Source organism: Neomonachus schauinslandi, chromosome 15, assembly GCF_002201575.2.
Source record: "Neomonachus schauinslandi chromosome 15, ASM220157v2, whole genome shotgun sequence".
Classification (NCBI taxonomy): domain Eukaryota; kingdom Metazoa; phylum Chordata; class Mammalia; order Carnivora; family Phocidae; genus Neomonachus; species Neomonachus schauinslandi.
This window is the reverse complement of record NC_058417.1, coordinates 4,832,354-4,849,598: the sequence shown is the minus strand read 5'-3', so window position 1 is coordinate 4,849,598 and position 17,245 is coordinate 4,832,354. Positions and strand designations below refer to the sequence as shown.

The window sequence follows — 17,245 nt, the reverse complement described above, 5'->3', positions numbered from 1 at the left end:
GCGGGTCTAAGGAGGCGCGGTCCCCCGAGTGCATGGCGGGGCTCTGGCTGGTCCCCAGCCCCAGCATGCGGCTTCCGGGGGGCCGACTTTGGCGGCTCCTGCCTCACGGGCTCGGCTGGGCCCCGGCGGAGGGGGCCGCCAGAGTCTGGCTGAGGCAGCTCGGCGCGCGGCGAGAGGAGGCGTGGCAGACCTCGGAGCTGGCTCGCAGCGGCCGGGGAAGCCGGCCCTTGAGCACGGGGATGCCGCCCCCTCCAGGGTCGTCCGGCCCCGAGCCGAAGGGCCGCAGAGACCCCATGCGCCCCTCCAAGCCCGGGGTGAGTGCACACCTGCAGCCCTCTCTTTGCTCGTCGCCCCTGCACACCGCCCTACGGCCTCCCCGTCCCGCTTGGTGGTGACCTCGGAAATGCTCCCCAGCTCAGCCTTACGGGCGGGGGTCGCACACTCTCCTCCCTCTTTTCCCTTGCTTCGCGCGTAGTCCAGCCCGAAAGGGAGAACCTGAGAACTGACGCTTTCCCCACGCGGCTGGATTCTCGGGCTTGGGTTTTAGTTTTGCGTCCCCTCCTCCCAGAATACCCCGAAAATAGGGTTCGGGTTTTCCTGGAGGTCTCGGCCTTAAGTTGACCACGATTGAGGAGTCAGAGCATGTTCATTTCTGTCGCGTGAACCCGCTTTAGAGGTTCGGTGTGTATGTTGAAATTGAGCAAAATGTGGGTCGTAGTTGCGTGCAGGGTATGCCTTTTTCTTTGGTTTCTCCCAGGTTCTAGTTCTGACCCCCACTACGCACTAGTGATGGGTAAGAGAAGTGGGCTTTAGAGGCTGGGGGAGGAAGGTTAATCAATGAGGCCGAGGGAGTCGACATCTTACTAACCTTGGGACTTGAAAACGAGGGAAAAGGAGTAATTTGCAAGAAGCTCCATTTCTACTTAGGCTTTGTTAATTCTGGAAGCCAGAGTTAGGTCAACCTCCCGAATTTTATTTATGTTCCCAGTATCAGCACAATCACATAATTAACTGGTTTTCAAATCAGCAGTTGGGAGTCAGGGTCCCACTTAGTAACAGTCGTGGGACTTGAGCTTTGGGTGTCTTTCACATGAAATGCACTTAAGGACTTTCTTTCCCCTTGGGAATGAATGCTTCTGTAATTGTGGTCACAGCCCAGATGTAAGTGCGCCCAGACTCTGTTGGTACTTTTTCACCCCAGAGTAAAGTGGAAACATTGTACATATTTAACAGAATCAAGACCTGTATTTATGTATATTAAAAGCCAGGATCGTAAACTTAGTATGGTTAAATGTTTGCATCTTACTAGTGTTTTTCTTTGAAATCTGTGCCCCAGTAGCCGGTTTCCTGGAAGTCTTTGGCATTCACATTTGCAATTGGTGGAGCTTTATTGGCTGGAATGAAGTACTTCAAGAAAGAAAAGACAGAGAGTAAGTAGATACCTATCCTCCTGTTAGCTCGAAATAAAATCCTTTTCTAACATTTTTTATTTTGTTTTTAAAATTCTTATCTTAAATAATTTTAGATGAACAGAATAGTTATAAAGATGGCATAGAGAGTTCCTAAGGACCTTTCACCTGGCTTCCCCTACTGTTAACAAATTATATAACCATGGCTCATTTATCAAAATCAAGAAATTAAAATTGGTGCAGTACTCTTCACTTGATTTGGAATTCGCCAGTGTTTTGTCTTTTATCTGGTCCAGGATCCAGTCCAAGATACCACTGTCTAACAGTATGAAAAGACTTACTGTGGACAGGTTTGGAGGTGGGTGGTGAAGCCTGGAGGGTACAGAGATGACCAAGATGCATTCCAGCCATTGAGGTGCACATGACAGGGAGCAGGCACAGAATTAAAGGATTTCACTAGATGAGGTTCTGCCAAGCCAGGGGGAAGCCCAGGATGCTCTCAGGGCCGAAGAAGGGCCAGCCCCTACTGCAAACTACTGAGTATGCAGAAGGAGAGGCCAGAGGCTGACCACGGATGATGAGCAGAGATTGGGAGAATGTGGTCAGGGGGTGCCAGGAATGGCTTTGGATTAGCACGGGAAGTGTTTAGACATTGTTTGCAAGAACTTTATACTTCAGTGAATAGTCCGGGCTTTTAAGATTTGGTTTAAAGGATTCCAGTAAACCTTTAAAATATCACTTAAATCGGTTTGGGTTCTTTAGAGTCTCTTTTGATGCCATGATACAAAGGATGTGTTTAAATCTGCAAGAATTCATAGGCTTTAGAATCTTAGCAATATAAGATCCGTATCGACAAGTAGATGTGTTTCTTTTGTATAACAACCAGTGTTTTATTGATGTGATTTTCATACTCTAATGAGAAATTAAGTTCCTTTGGTTTCACAAAGAAACAAATCTGAGAAGCTGGGAAAGTAGGGGCAGACAGTTCTGGGATATGCAAACTTTTGACTTTAGTTTGGAATTTCGCCTGCAACAGTATTTGTTTAATAAAGAAAATTACTATGAAACTATTGAAAGTATTTCTAAATTATCTGAGAGCATTTGCCGACATGACGCCTCATCAAATGCTTCACTGTGTACATTTTACAAACAAGTGTGTTCTCCCAACATAATCATAATGCAGCCGTCAAAATCGGAACATTAACATCGACATGTTAACTGCCGTTCAGCCTTCAGACCTTATTCAAGTGTTGCACCTTGATGTTCCTTATCACAAAAGGATCCGGGTCAGAACCATTCTTGTACCTACTTGTCTCTTTAGTCCCCTTCCATCTGTAGCAGTTTCTCGGTCTTGGTGTGACTTTCATGACCTTGAAAACTTTGTTATTTTGTAAAATGCCTCTTGGTTTGAGTTTGTCTGATTTCCTCACGATTAGATTCAGGTCATGTCCTTTTGGCAAGGATATCACAAAAAGTGATGCTGTATTCTCACTGCTTCTAGTCTGGTACCATGTGATTTCATTTTGTCACATTACTGATAATGTTCGTTGATCATGCATGAGTCAGCCTTCTCTACCGAAAACGTAGTTAACGTATGTTTTGTGGTGTGTATTTACATATGTAAATATTCCAGTCCCCGCCAAACTCTCCGTGCGTGTATGTCCATACCAACTGGTGCTTTCCTATTTATTCCGAAAACTGTAATCCATATTCTCTTTATTCTGATGCCCAGATTGTCCCACATTGGTCCCTGGGAGTCTGAGCAACTTCCTGTTCCTTTTGACCTGCCTCCAATGTTGAGTTCTTCCTTAAATCTGGCTCTTGTACTTCCTCCTCCGTGGCCCCAATACCAGCCATTTCTCCAAAAAGCCCTGTTCCTTTTAGTGGAGGATGATATTTAGAAGTCAGGAGAGGGGCTCATCGCTTCTGGGTCGTGTTTGCTCCAGGGTCCTCTCCGTGGACTGAGCTAGAAACTAGATGTGTGTACTTACATCTCCATTTATTTCCGTATCTCTAAGTATCTCAGCCACAAGCTCCCACTGGCACCTGCAGTCTCAGCTCGACGCTACAGGGTGCGTCCTGAGCCTCTCCGTCCATCTTTCAGCCTCTTGTGCCATGTGTGACTCTTACCTGTAATCTGCTTATTTATGGTTCATCCCTTGTGTGTAACTAAGGTCCCATGGCCCCTGCCCCTGCCCCATTCAGATGCCCGCCTCGGGACACTCAGGCTAAGACTCCAGACGGCAGCCCCCGCCCTGGTCATGGCCACGCCTAACAACTTGGCTGAATTGTTCCAGAAGAGACAGCAGCATCTTTACTGCTTTTTCTTCTTGGTCCTTACTACACACCATAGCATTTGATTTGATTTTGTTCATTGTTGGATCCTTAATTTTCTTGAAAGATTTCTTAAGCTGATTGGAAACACACTGTTTTCCACAGTCTGTGCCCCCACAGTCGTGAGTATAGAACTGACCATACATCAGGCATTTCGGTGCCTGTGGTTAGATTGACTTTTGTAACGTGCGTGTTTGTATCTCTTCAAGAGCTGGAGAAGGAACGGCAGAGAAGCCTGGGGAAGCCTTTGCTGGGGGGCCCGTTTTCCCTCACAACACATACTGGAGAGCCCAAAACTGACAAAGACTACATGGGTCAGTGGGTATTGATTTATTTTGGCTTCACTCATTGCCCTGATGTCTGTCCAGAAGAACTAGAAAAAATGATTCAAGTCGTGGATGAGATAGGTAAGCCATCACTGACTATAAAAAGTACGTTTACTTAATGTCCTTAACGTTACCACGCTTTTCACGTTCTCCTATTACTGTCGGGTCGGGTGTCGTGATCATTTGGGTTCATTGTGAGAACATAAAATCTCAGCATCGCGCTTGTTCGCTGCTTTGATTCCTGTGATCGTATCCTCTACCAGAGGGAGCTTGCAAATGCCCGGAGGTCTGGTTTCCCATAGCTCTGCATTGTGCCCCTTCCTTGATTGTAGACGCCCATCACTGACCCTGCCTTCGTGCACATGACACACAGACTGGAAAGTCACTGGTACAGTCTGTGCTGTGCAGTCAGCCACATTTATGACCAATGAGGAAGCGGGTATGTCCTTCTTAAAATAGATTGTTTCAGGGGATCCAGCCTTTATTGATGATTATCGCCCTGATGATTATTGCGGGGGGGCAGACTGCAAACATCAGGTTGGATCAGGACACGAGATAGCCACACGATGTGATCTGGGTAACGTGCACAAACTGGTGCAGGTGTTCAGTAGGATAATTATCTGGTTCCTGCACAGATACTGTGGACATCTGCTCCTCCTGCAGGCCGTCCCATCCCCTGCCCCGCCCCACCCTCTGCACGCGAATGTTCGGTGTCCCTCTGCTTCCTGAACGCCTTGCTGAAGCACTTACTATTGCTGGGGTTCCTCTTCTCCCCTAGAGTGTGAATACTGATCAGTGAGAACTTTCTTTCAGATAATATTCCAACTCTGCCAAATTTAACTCCACTTTTCATCACTATTGACCCAGAAAGGGACACAAAAGAAGCCATCGCAAATTATGTGAAAGGTATGTCTTATTAATAATATTTACATCTCGGGGCACCTGGGTGGATCAGTCAGTTAAGCATCCAACCCTCAACTTCAGCTCAGGTCATGATCTCAGGGCCTGGGATTGAGCCCTGCATCGGGCTCTCTGCTCAGTGGGGAGTATGCTGGAGATTCTTTCTCCCTCTGCACCCCCCCCCCCCCCCCCGCTCACACACAGGCTTTTTCTCTCAAATAAATAAATAAAATTAAAATATTAAAAGAATAATAATACTTTACATTTGTTTAAGCTTTTAGAGTTTTTGAAAGATCAACTCATTTGACCTTACATGCCTCGTGAAATAGGACAAATGATATTATCATCAGGTTTAGAGAAGATGAAAAGGTGAGGCTCAGTTGTGACTTTGGCTGATAAGCAAATAAACAAGTTTCTCAATTCCCAATGCACAGCTCTGTTTATTTTGTCACAGGGAAGACTGAACTTGGCCTTCATACATCAACAGAGCTGACAGAACGTCAAGTAGAGAGTGAAGACACATTGCTTCTAATTCCAGCTCTGTACCTCATTCTCTCTGTAAAATTAGGACAAACATAAATCCTGGGAGTGTGTAGGTTGGGAGATTAGAGACTTTATATACAGTTTGAGGTCCTAACACATATTTTATAAATCCAGAACATTTATTATGACAGAGACACATGTATAACTTTTCTTGGGAAAGTTGAAACATCTCCACGTGCAAGTTAAAACCTATGAGAAGGCATTTTTACAGACTAGGTTATGGTAGAATTAAAGATGAATGCTTAGGTCCTTAGGAGCTTGGGCAAGTTGCAGAATTTCTCGGGACTCAGGTTTCCTCAGCTGAAAAATGATGACAATAAAAATCTGTTTTGTTGTTATAGGAGTGACGGGAACATGGGTGCTGAAAAATCAGGAATTGGAATTTTAATTTTAATTATGGTGAAATTGGTTTAGGCTATTGGTCAGGGGGACCCATGAATAGTTTTACATTTAATTTTACATATGACACATTGTAACGCATATCGTCTAAAGCTTTGAGGTTATTTAAAAGTATTTTGTGGGGGCGCCCGGGTGGCTCAGTCGTTAAGCGTCTGCCTTCAGCTCAGGTCATGATCCCAGGGTCCTGGGATCGAGCCCCGCATCGGGCTCCTTGCTCTGCAGGGAGTCTGCTTCTCCCTCTGCCTGCAGCTCCTCCTGCTTGTGCTCTCTCTCTGTCAAATAAATAAATAAAATCTTAAAAAAAAAATAAAAAAATAAAAGTATTTTGTGAAGGCCCTGCTGTACCTTCTGTTATTTAACATATTTACTGAGATATAATCGACGTACACTAACACGTAAATATATAAAGTCTACAGTTTGTTACCTTTAGTCATATGTCTGCACTTGTGAAATCATCAAGCAAAACTGGATGTTACTGTCACCCCCAGCGGTTTCCTTGCACCCTTGCTCCTCCCTCCCCTATGCCCCCCTCCTGTCTCCAGGCACCCACTGATCTGCTTTCTGTCGATGTAGGTTAGTTTGCATTTTCTAGAAGTTTATGCGAACAGAATTATACACTGTATACTCTTTTTTCTGTTTATGGCTTCTTTCAGCATAATGCTTTTGAGACTCATCCACGTTTTCGCCTGTGTTAGCAGTTCACTCTTTTACTGATGAGCAGTGTTCTGTTGATGGACATTAGAGTTACTTCCAGTTCGGGGCTGCTACAGAGCATTCAAGTCCAAGTCTTTGTACGGACACGTACTTCCATTTCTCTTGAGTAAAAGCATACGAGTAGGTTGTTGGATCATGTGGTAGGTGCACTTTCATCTTTTTAAGAAATTGATAAACAGTTTTCCAGAGTGGTTGTACGTTTTTACATTCCCACCAGCCGCTTGTGAGAGAGCTCTAGCTCCTGCCCATCCTCACCACACTTGATATGGCCGGCCTTTGACTGTAGCCACTTCACTAGCTGTTCGCTGGCCTCTCATCGTGGATTTGCTATGCTTCGCCCTAATGACCCTTGATAGTAAGCATCTGGGACGCCTGGGTGGCTCAGTTGGTTAAAGTATCCAGTCTTGGTTTCAGCCCCGGCCTGATCTTGGGGTGATGAGATCAAGCCCTGTGTCAGGCTCCATGCTCAGTAGGGTCTGGTTGGGATTCTCTTTCCGTCTCCCACTGCCCCTCCCCTCACTCGCTCGTTGTCTCTCTCAAATAAATCTTCAGAAAAAAAAAAAAAATACTAGGGGCACCTGGGTGGTTCAATCGGTTAAGCATCTGCCTTCAGCTCAGGTCATGCCCAGGGTCCTGGGATCAAGCCCCTCATCGGGCTCCCTGCTCAGCGGAGAGCCTGCTTCTCCCTCCTCCTCTACCTGCTGCTCTGCCTACTTATGCTCTCTCTCTAGCTCTCTGTCAAATAAATAAAATCTTTAAAAATAAAAAAATATTAAGGGGGCGCCTGGGTGGCTCAGTCGTTAAGCGTCTGCCTTCGGCTCAGGTCATGATCCAGGGTCCTGGGATCGAGCCTCGCATCGGGCTCCCTGCTCAGCGGGAAGCCTGCTTCTCCCTCTCCCACTCCCCCTGCTTGTGTTCCCTCTCTCGCTATGTCTCTTTGTCAAATAAATAAATAAAATCTTTAAAAAAAAAAAAAAATATTAAGCATCTTTTTGTGTTCTTACCACCTGTATGTCTTCTTTGGTGAAGTGTCTTTTCATACCTTTCACTCATTTCTATGGGGCTGTTCATTTTACTTGTATTTGTTTATCATGTATATTCCCAATACGAGTCTTTTATCGGGTGTATGATTCAGACATTTTCTCCGAGTCTGTGGCTTGTCATTTCAGTCTCTTAATGTGGTTTGAAGAGCAGTTTTCAGTTTTTGTTTTTTTAAGATTTTATTTATTTATTTGACAGAGACACAGTGAGAGAGGGAACACAAGCGGGGGAGTGGGAGGGGGAGAAGCAGGCTTCTCGCGGAGCAGGGAGCCCGATGTGGGGCTCGATCCCAGGACGCTGACATCATGACCTGAGCCAAAGGCAGGCAAACACTGAGCCACCAGGACCCTGGGATCACGACCTGAGCCGAAGGCAGATGCTTAACGACTGAGCCACCCAGGCACCCCAAGCAGTTTTCAATTTTGATGAAATCCAGTTTATTAGCATATTCTTTTATAGATAAATCTTTTGGTTTCATTTGTAAGAAATCTTTGCCCAGCCGAAGGTTAGAAAGGTTTATTTTTTCTTGAAGTTTTAGAGTTTTTATTAGATATTTAAGGCGAATGTATGTTCACAGTGTACAGATTTAGCAGGAATTTGAACAATGACATAGTTATTTCCTAAAGCAGGTGTGACTCATTGGGTGACAAATGATCTCTAGTGTAAGTGTGTTATGTTGTCACCAGTTTGTTACTGCAGGTTAACCAAATCCTAAATGTCCCCAGATGAGGGGAGATATGAGTTCTCATAACTGAAATGCAAAAACTGTACAGTAATATTCTTCACCGGCACATACGTACATCTGTTTAAGCTCTTAGAGTTTTTGAAAGATCCGTTCTTTCAAAATTCTTTACTAGTTGAATTGGAACCGGGGGGAATTTAAAAATATTGAAGTTCATGTGTAGAAAATTACTGCGATTTCAACGGTTTTTTTAAAAAGGTTTGGACATGCAACTAATGTAGACTTCATTCACTCTTCTCTCAGAATGGAAAAGAAAAACAAGCCATCCTGCTTTTTCAGTATCTGAACAGTTTCTCAATTCAGGATGAATTAGAAATGACAGTAGGTTTTTTTTCTCTACCTTTGGAAGAAGGTCCTGCTGTTAGGTGTTGGACTGTCATCTCTGTAGTCTGATGAATCCAGGTGTTTTAAGTGACTTCTACCAGCTCACTCCCATGAATCCCAAAAACCGAGCAGCAGATGCATGCAGTGAGATTGTTTGCTGGAAAATGAGATACAGCTGTTGGCGTGGGATGACCGAATAGTGAAGCAGGCCTTTTTTTTCAGGACACGATGAAAAACTGTACTGCTTAATTCATGACAATATCTATCTATAAACTTCACATGTCTCAGAATATATTTAAGTATTTAAAAGCAACTAAATTGGGCGCCTGGGTGGCTCAGTTGGTTAGGCGACTGCCTTCAGCTCAGGTCATGATCCTGGAGTCCCTGGATCGAGTCCCGCATCGGGCTCCCTGCTCAGCAGGGAGTCTGCTTCTCCCTCTGACCCTCCCCCGTCTCATGCTCTCTCTATCTCATTCTCTCTCTATCAAATAAATAAATAAAGTCTTAAAAAAAAAAAAAAAAACAATTCAGGCCCCGCACGGTCCTACAGCTCGAACGACTGGCTTCAGAAATGAAAGAAAGGGGCGCCTGGGTGGCTCAGTCATTAAGCGTCTGCCTTCGGCTCAGGTCATGATCCCAGGGTCCTGGGATCGAGTCCCACATTGGGCTCCCTGCTCGGCGGGAAGCCTGTTTCTCCCTCTCCCACTCCCCCTGCTTGTGTTCCTGTTCTCGCTATCTCTCTCTCTGTCAAATAAATAAATAAAATCTTTTAAAAAAAAAAAAAAGGAACTATATTAACAAAAAATGTGATTTAAATAATTAGGATCCATTCCCTTCAGATCTTTACAAGATCATTTTGAAAGGATCTGACTTACATATTTATAAAGAACCAGCTTTGGGTTTTGTTGCTTTTCCTCTACCGATTTCCTGTTTTCAGTTTCATTGATTTCTGCTCTCATTCCTTTCTCTGTTCACTTTGGATTTAATTTGCTTTTCTTTCTCTAGCTTCCTAAGGGGGATATTTAGAGTCCCGATTTTAGGTCTCTTCTCCAGTGTATGAATTCAGTGCCACAAATATCCCTCAAAGCACTGCTTTGGCTGCATCCCACAAATTTCGATAAGTTGTGTTTTCATTTTCACTTAGTTCAAAATACTTTTCAGTTTCTCTTGAGATTCCTTCTTTGACCCGTGTATTATTCAGAAGTTTTCATCTCCATGTGTCTAGGGCTTTTCTACTTATCTTTCCTTACTGACTTCTCTTTTAACTGCACTGTGGTCTGAGAGCACATCATACGGTTTCTGTTCTTTTAAATCTGTTGGGGTGCACTTGATGGCCCAGAACATGGCCTGTCTTGGTGAATGTGACTTCTTTATTACGGAGGAGAATTTGCATGTGTTCTGGGTGCATTTCTTTTCCTGTGAATCACAAGGGAGTGTTCAGGGACCCCCAGAAGACAGTGGCAGGAGATCTGCCTTATAACTGAGACTGGTTTTTAAAGTCCAGGTGGGGGAGGGGGTTCGCTTGCTGCTCATTTTTCACTGCATTTCTAATTTTTTATTCAGAATTTTCTCCCAAACTGGTTGGCCTGACTGGCAGCAAAGAAGAGATTGATCAAGTGGCCCGAGCATACAGGGTGTATTACAGCCCTGGCCCCAAGGACGAGGATGAGGACTACATAGTAAGTAAATGCTTGGGTGTCACCCACAGGCTGGCTCTCAGGCCCCGCACGGTCCTACAGCTCGAACGACTGGCTTCAGAAATGAAAGAAAGGGGCGCCTGGGTGGCTCAGTCGTTAAGCATCTGCCTTTGGTTCAGGTCATGATCCCAGGGTCCCGGGATCGAGCCCTGCATCGGGCTCCCTGCATAGCGGGGAGTCTGCTTCTCCCTCTGCCCCTCACCCTGCTTGTGCTCTCTCTCTCTCTCTCAAATAAATAAATAAAATCTTTAAAAAAAAAAAAAAAGAAAGAAAGAAAGGCTGAGATCAGCACAAATTCCTCAGAAATTGGGGATATTTGAAAGGACAATAGAAGTATCGCTTTTTTAAGAATGCTGGTTTAATGTATATTCACTGTTCTCATAACTTCATTGCCTGTTTTCCTTCTTAGTGGCCCATAAAATTATGGGAGGATACACAGTGAGTGGTATTTTAGATTCAGTAGAACGTGATGCTTGGAGACCACGTTGGAAATAAAGAGAAGCCATCATTTGGGGGCAACGCTTGTTTGAATTCAGAACATTGTATAGGTTCTCCCCGTGTCCCCAGGGAAGAGCGTAGGAAGCAGTGCACGGCCCTGGGGACGTGCATTTTTGGAATGCATCAGAGTTCTGAAAAGCAAGAGAAAAGAGCGAAAGCCATGAGAAGGTAGACTTTCTGGAAGGTTTATTTTCCTAGCAGCTATATGCTTTGCACAACCACGTGTTTGTGTTTGCTTCCTGCTGTTGAAGGACAGACGGGGCAGCACTGGTGCAGCTCTGCGTTGGCATATTCCGCGGCGCTGCCCCACCAGCCCGGGGCGGGTGTCCACGTTACCTCGTTCCTTCTCTCAGCTGTGCCGTCACAGTGAAACACCACGAAGGGCACCTGCACCGCCCTGCCCACCCAGGTTTCTTCTCAAACTGGACGTTTCTTCCTGTCTGTCAATACTTGACCTTGTGGTAGCAGTTCAGATTTCCCCCTGTGCCCTGGCTTCTCTGTAACATTGGTTGAGCAAAGCGATTAGTCATAAGAGTCGATCTACAAACCGTGGTTTGGGTTGGAGTGCTCTCAGATCGATGCCCAACTATACCATCAGCTGGCCTCTGTGTGTTATGTAAAATACTTGGGAACATCGGGTTGTGTGGTCTGCTTTGACTGGTTGGTCTTGACTCAGCAAGAACACATCATTTTCATGATACTGTAACCAGTAGGGACAGCTGTGTGCCCTGCAGATCATAAACATAAACGTGCCTTTGGGTGCTGAGATTTGTATTCAGTCATAAGGTAGTCCTGCACAGAATCCAGAATGTGAATGGTAACTTTTTTCATTTTAAAAATTAGAATACAGATAAATTTAAGTCTTTTTTTTTTTTTAGATTCTTATTTATTTGAGAGAGAGAGAGCAAGAGCGCGTGAGCACTGGGGAGGGGCGGAGAGAGAGAGAGAAGTAAAGCAGACTCCCCGCTGAGCAAGGAGCCTGACTCGGGGCTCTATTCCAGGACCAAGAGATCATGACCCAAGAGATCACGACCTGAGCCGAAGGCAGACGCATACCCGACTGAACCACCAGGTGCCCCTGCAGATAAAATATTTAAGTCTCATAGAGACTTCTTGGACCCTCTGGAATTCATGCTAGACCCCATTTTGAGACATACTAGTCTACTGCACTAAGAATTTGACCTTTTGATCAGAACCAGTGAGTTGTACATCTGAAGCTGATATAACGCTGGATATTATTAACTGCACTGGAATGAAAGTAACAACAAAAAAAGAACCAATGAGGTCGTTGCTATACATTTGCTAAATCAACCAGTAGGGGGAGGCGCTCTCCAGCTTGTTGGGTCTTTCATTGTTATGCCGTCTGTGCCTTGAGGCCACAGATCTTCATCCACAGAACGGTATGGGAAGCTTCTCTCAAGACTTATGGCCTGCAGGGAGTGAGGGAGTGTCTTAAAGGCTGAGATGTAACCGAGTGAGGTTTTCTTAATCTCAGGAGCCACAGAAGGGAAGCTTCCGACTTTCGAGCGCCCGTGGAGTCTTCAGACAGATAGTACGTGTAAAGTGGGCGTGCCAGACACTTAGGATTCCGTCGGAAGCTAAGCGTGTACATCACTGCTATGTATATATGATATTACCTTAGTCTGTGTTACATAGGAAGTGTTTTTGAAAAACACTACAACTTGGGGCACCTGGGTGGCTCAGTCCGTTAAGCATCCGACTCTTGACTTCAGCTCAGGTCATGATCTCAGGGTCTTGAGATGAAGCCCTGCGTCAGGCTCTGTGCTCAGCGGGGAGTCTGCTTAAGATTCTCTCTCCCTCTCCCTCTCCCTCTGCCCGCCCCCATGCTCTCGCTCTCTAAAAAAAAAAAATAAGAAAGAAAAATACTACAACAGGCTTTTAAACCCAAGAAAAGATGTTCAGTTCCACTCAAAATGAAAGAATGGGAATTACACAGTGTAATGCCGCTTTCTACCTGTTAGATCAGCAGAGGTCAAAAGTCTGAAATATTGTTGAAATCTAGTTTGGGAAAAGAGGGAATACACTGTTGGAGTGAATTTGGAAGAACAGGCACCCACCCTGCGTGGATGATAGGAATTTAAGTGATACACCCTCTTCGGGGGGGGCGGTTTGTCACATTTAAAGTGGAATACCTTTTACTTCAGAGACTCTGCTTTGGGGAATTTTTCTACACCTGCACCCTACAGCACTGTTCTTAGAGGAGACGGAGGAGACAAGCAACCGATTTTTAAAGGCTACTGTGTAGGTACTCAGAACGGTGTCCAATCCCTTGTCAAATGAGAAAGCAGCTACAGTGTGTTGTTACTCCCACATAGAAGGAAGAAGTGCTGGTGGTGAAAGAAGTAGACACACAGTAATAAGTGCAGGCAGTTTCCCTGGAAGCATCCAGAAGGAACTGGTGACAGTGGTTCCCTCTGAGCACAACGGAGGGACTCTGGGCGTCTGGAACAAGTGGCAGATTTCTGCTGCATACGTTTACTGTATATTCCCATGTACATTTTTACGTGCACATGTTACCTTTTCAAAACATAACGTGTCCAGAAAACTCACCCGTCAGAAAAGCCACGGAGATTGTGGCAACGAGCTGGTAGAAGGGGTGGACTGTGAAAGTGGACAGACCCGGGTATAAGCTTAGGTCTGGCACTTACTAATGATTTAACTTACTCTCGAGCCCTTTGGATCGCTTGTAGAGGAGGGGGATACCTGGCCCCGGGACAAAAGCGGCGTGAGAAAGAGCGTGTCAGTCCACACCAGCTTCCTTTCTCTATCCTAGGAACTACTCGCACTTTAAAGCACTCTGTGTTAGAGACACACGGCGATTCGCTCTGCCCACAAGCCACTGAACATCGAGACGTGACCACTGACCAGTTTGGCAGATGCGGATGGAACAATATTTTCACTCCATATTAGAGAGTAACTTATATTAAGCACACTCGTAAGAGAAATCCACTGGAGTTCTGGTCTTTTAAGGGAGCGAGAGAATAGAGTGGGAAAAAGGGAGAAGTAGGGAGAAAGATGGAGGCCGGAGACTCTGCTGTGACTGTCGGATGTGCGGAGAAGCGCAGCTCCCCTGTCCTCCGTGTCCTGCTCCTGCAGTAGGTTATTCCAAGACACATGAAATCAGCAGCTGTTTGAGCTCTTGGCTTACATTCCTTCCTTATGCGCGCAGGCAAGTGGCTCTTTCCATTTGCTCTCTCCTTGTGAATGTGTGTATATAAAGAAGTAATAACCTCACAGACCTATAATGTGTGGCGGGTACATTTGGGGGTGGCTCCGGTTTGCTATGTGTGATCGTATTTCTGTCTTTTTTTTTTTGTCTTGCCAAATAGCAATCAAGCCTGCAATAAACTCCAAGGACTCTAGGCGCCAAGTCTTCTCATTTAAACTGGGATTTGGTGGAAGCATATAAATAAAAAAATTGATGACTAATCTAAGCCCAAGTTAGAGCTAGGAATGTTTTCAGAGCTTTGCCTGGAAAACAGATAATAAATTGAAGGTGACTCCTTGGAGGTGTAGCATTTCCGGCTCCTAAGGAGTTACCAGGTCATCTGCTTCTGATAGGATCATTCAGCGTAGTAGATACAAATTTCCTAGGGGGGGGGGAACCCTTGTTTTCACATTTCCGTTTGCATCACTGATAATCAGGACTAAATATTGTGCTGAAATTTATAAATTACATACTTACATAGTGGTGGGTTTTCTGGATTCTCCTAAAAGGTGGTAGGCAGCATTTGGGAATAATGAGGAATAATACACACACACACACACACACACACACACACATTTATGCACATATTCCTAAAGCAGTAGTCAGTTGTTGGAAGTGGATTCTCGGAGACTGTGTGGACTGTCACAGAATGAACCACCAGAAGTCCCAAGTTTACCTGCTGTTTAAAGCAGTAGTCAGTGCAGAGTTCTGGAACACACAAGATTTTAGATACTTGTCACCGTGAATTTATTACAGTAGGCTTAGACCCATTCTGTAAATGACCACTATTACAAAGGCTGTTTAAGCATTAATGTGAAATTCTCTCCTGCAGTATTTACTCAGAATAAGCAGCGTATTTCAGTAATCTTTTTGTCCTTTCTCTCCCTCCTCCCCCCTTTCTCTGCAGGTGGATCATACAATAATCATGTACTTGATTGGACCAGATGGTCAATTCCTAGATTATTTTGGCCAGAACAAGAAGAATGCTGAAATTGCAGGTTCCATTGCCGCGCACATGAGGGAACACAGGAGGAAGAGCTAGCCAGAGCCACGGTGCCGGCCGCGTGTTCTCTTGAGGAAGAGGAAAAAAGCTTTGTCTCCCATAGGAGCCAAGATACACATACACACACACACACACACATGCACGCATATGCAACCTACAGAATGGCCTTCGCACCACAAGAGCATCTTGTCTATTATCTGAGAGCTGTCCGACCCAAACCGTGGACAGGGCATGTTACCCTTGGGTTCCGCCAAGATAGTTCTTAGAACTGTAAAGATTGCAACCGAACAGTCACTTGAGCCCAGAGGACCAAGTTAGCGTGAGGCCAGTGGAGGGGACCTCGGGAAGCAGGAAAGGCGCGGCAGGTGCATTTCCCCACGTCAGCAGGGCCCTCAGATCAGCGTTGCTGCCCCTCTGGTGCCCTGGACCCTTGTCCACGGTGTGGGCCTGAATTTCCAGGAAGAGTGAAATTTCCATAGTGCCCTTGATTCTCCTCTTCGAGTTCTTGGTGGCTGCTGACAGTCAAATCAGGCTCTTGGACGTCATGGTTAATCTGTAGACCTGAAAGCGCACGTGTCTGTAGTCCTGCAGGTTAGCAGATCTCACGGTCAGGTTTGCATTGTGTTCCCCTGGAAGTACCTGCTGCGTTTACTAATGAAGAGGAAATCTATTGCTAGGTCAGTTTCTCTAGGAATCTTTTATGTGATTTTTATTTAAATGTGCGGGGTTTTCAGTGACCTACCAAATGGAGGAAGGCCATCTTGATCGTGGCTGTAATACAGGGTACTTGTCTGCCCGGAGTGGGTTGCAGTGGGTGTGAAATAAAGGTGTGTTGAGTTTTGCAAGCATGACTTTGCTCATGGGTGAATTGTGGGTGCGCGCGCAGCAGCACACGGCCCTCGGAGCAGAGACCCACGGCCTCGGGGGGCCTCTTGGGTGCTTGTTAAAGCCCCGGTTCCCGGCCAGAGCTGGATTCGCGGGGCCCGGGGTGGGATGTGGACCCCTGCGCTCGTAAGCAACCTGCAGGTGGCCCGGTGCTGGCAGCCTGGGGACCATGCCTGGTGAGACTTCTGTGGGGAAGCAAGGCTTTGATCTGGGCAGGTGAAAACGTGACCAGCTTTTGGTGTGACTGTCAAAAGTGCTGTGCACACAGCCGTCCAGGAAGATGACTGTCGAGTGGTGGGACGAATCTTCCGTTTGTGAATTCCGCTTCCCTGGGCGTCTGTCTGGGCTTGACCGTCCCTTTCTTCCCCCTGAAGCTGCTCCCCAGGGCAGCTCTGGAAGGTCTTCAGTAAATCCTAACACATGTGGGTATCCTTTCTGGTCAGACGACAGGTTCTTACACAGCACTTGGGTTTCACATGCACGTGAGCCAGGCCTGTCTTGGTTTTTTAAGCTCTCGCTAATTACATCAAGCCTACTAAAAATACGACGAAGTATGCTAAAAAGAAAAATCGTAGACTCTGCAGTGGTTCTGTGGGCTGTATTGTGTCCCCCCAGGATTCGAATGGTGCAGTGCTGGCCCCCAGCACCTCACAGTGTGGCGGTATTGGGGGCAGAGGGTCTTTACAGAGGTGACTGAGTGTAAATGAGGCCGTGAGTGTGGGCCCTCGGCCGGTGTGACCGGCGTCCCTGAAGAAGGGGAGACCCCAGCTCCACGAGAAGCCACCTCCGCCGACCCCTTGCTCTCGAGCTCGGAGGCCCCAGCGCCGTGGGAAGATGGGTGTCTGTTTAAGCCCCTAGTGTGCAGGGCTCCCCGAGGGGCAGGCTCCCTGGGAGACAACCACAGGTCGAGTTCATGGCAAGTCCAGGCTGGAACGCCTTTGCTAGGAACCTTGTCAAGAAGGCGAGACTTCACCAAAGGACCAGTCTCGTGTGACAAAAAAGATACTAAATAGGGGCGCCGGGGGTGGGGGTGGGAGTTGCTCTGTCAATTGAGCGTTTCTGACTCTTGATCTGAGCTCAGGTCTTGATCTCAGGATTGTGAGTCCAAGCCCCACATTGGGCTCCACCCTGGGTGTGGAGCTTACTTTAAAAAGAAAAAGAGAAAAGAAAAAAAAAGTACTAAATATCTAAAATGCCAGAC

At 46.1% G+C, this 17,245-nt stretch overlaps 1 protein-coding gene across 1 annotated transcript; it reads left to right on the top strand.

Moving 5' to 3' along the window:
* Positions 1-5: 5 nt before the first annotated feature.
* On the top strand, positions 6-16,000 carry LOC110584580 (protein SCO1 homolog, mitochondrial). The gene is made up of 6 exons (XM_021694683.1): positions 6-314; positions 1,340-1,430; positions 3,953-4,150; positions 4,883-4,975; positions 10,296-10,411; positions 15,064-16,000. The coding sequence occupies exons 1-6, from the start codon at positions 33-35 to the stop codon at positions 15,196-15,198; spliced, it is 915 nt and encodes a 304-aa protein (XP_021550358.1). The 5' UTR covers positions 6-32; the 3' UTR covers positions 15,199-16,000.
* Positions 16,001-17,245: the final 1,245 nt, after the last annotated feature.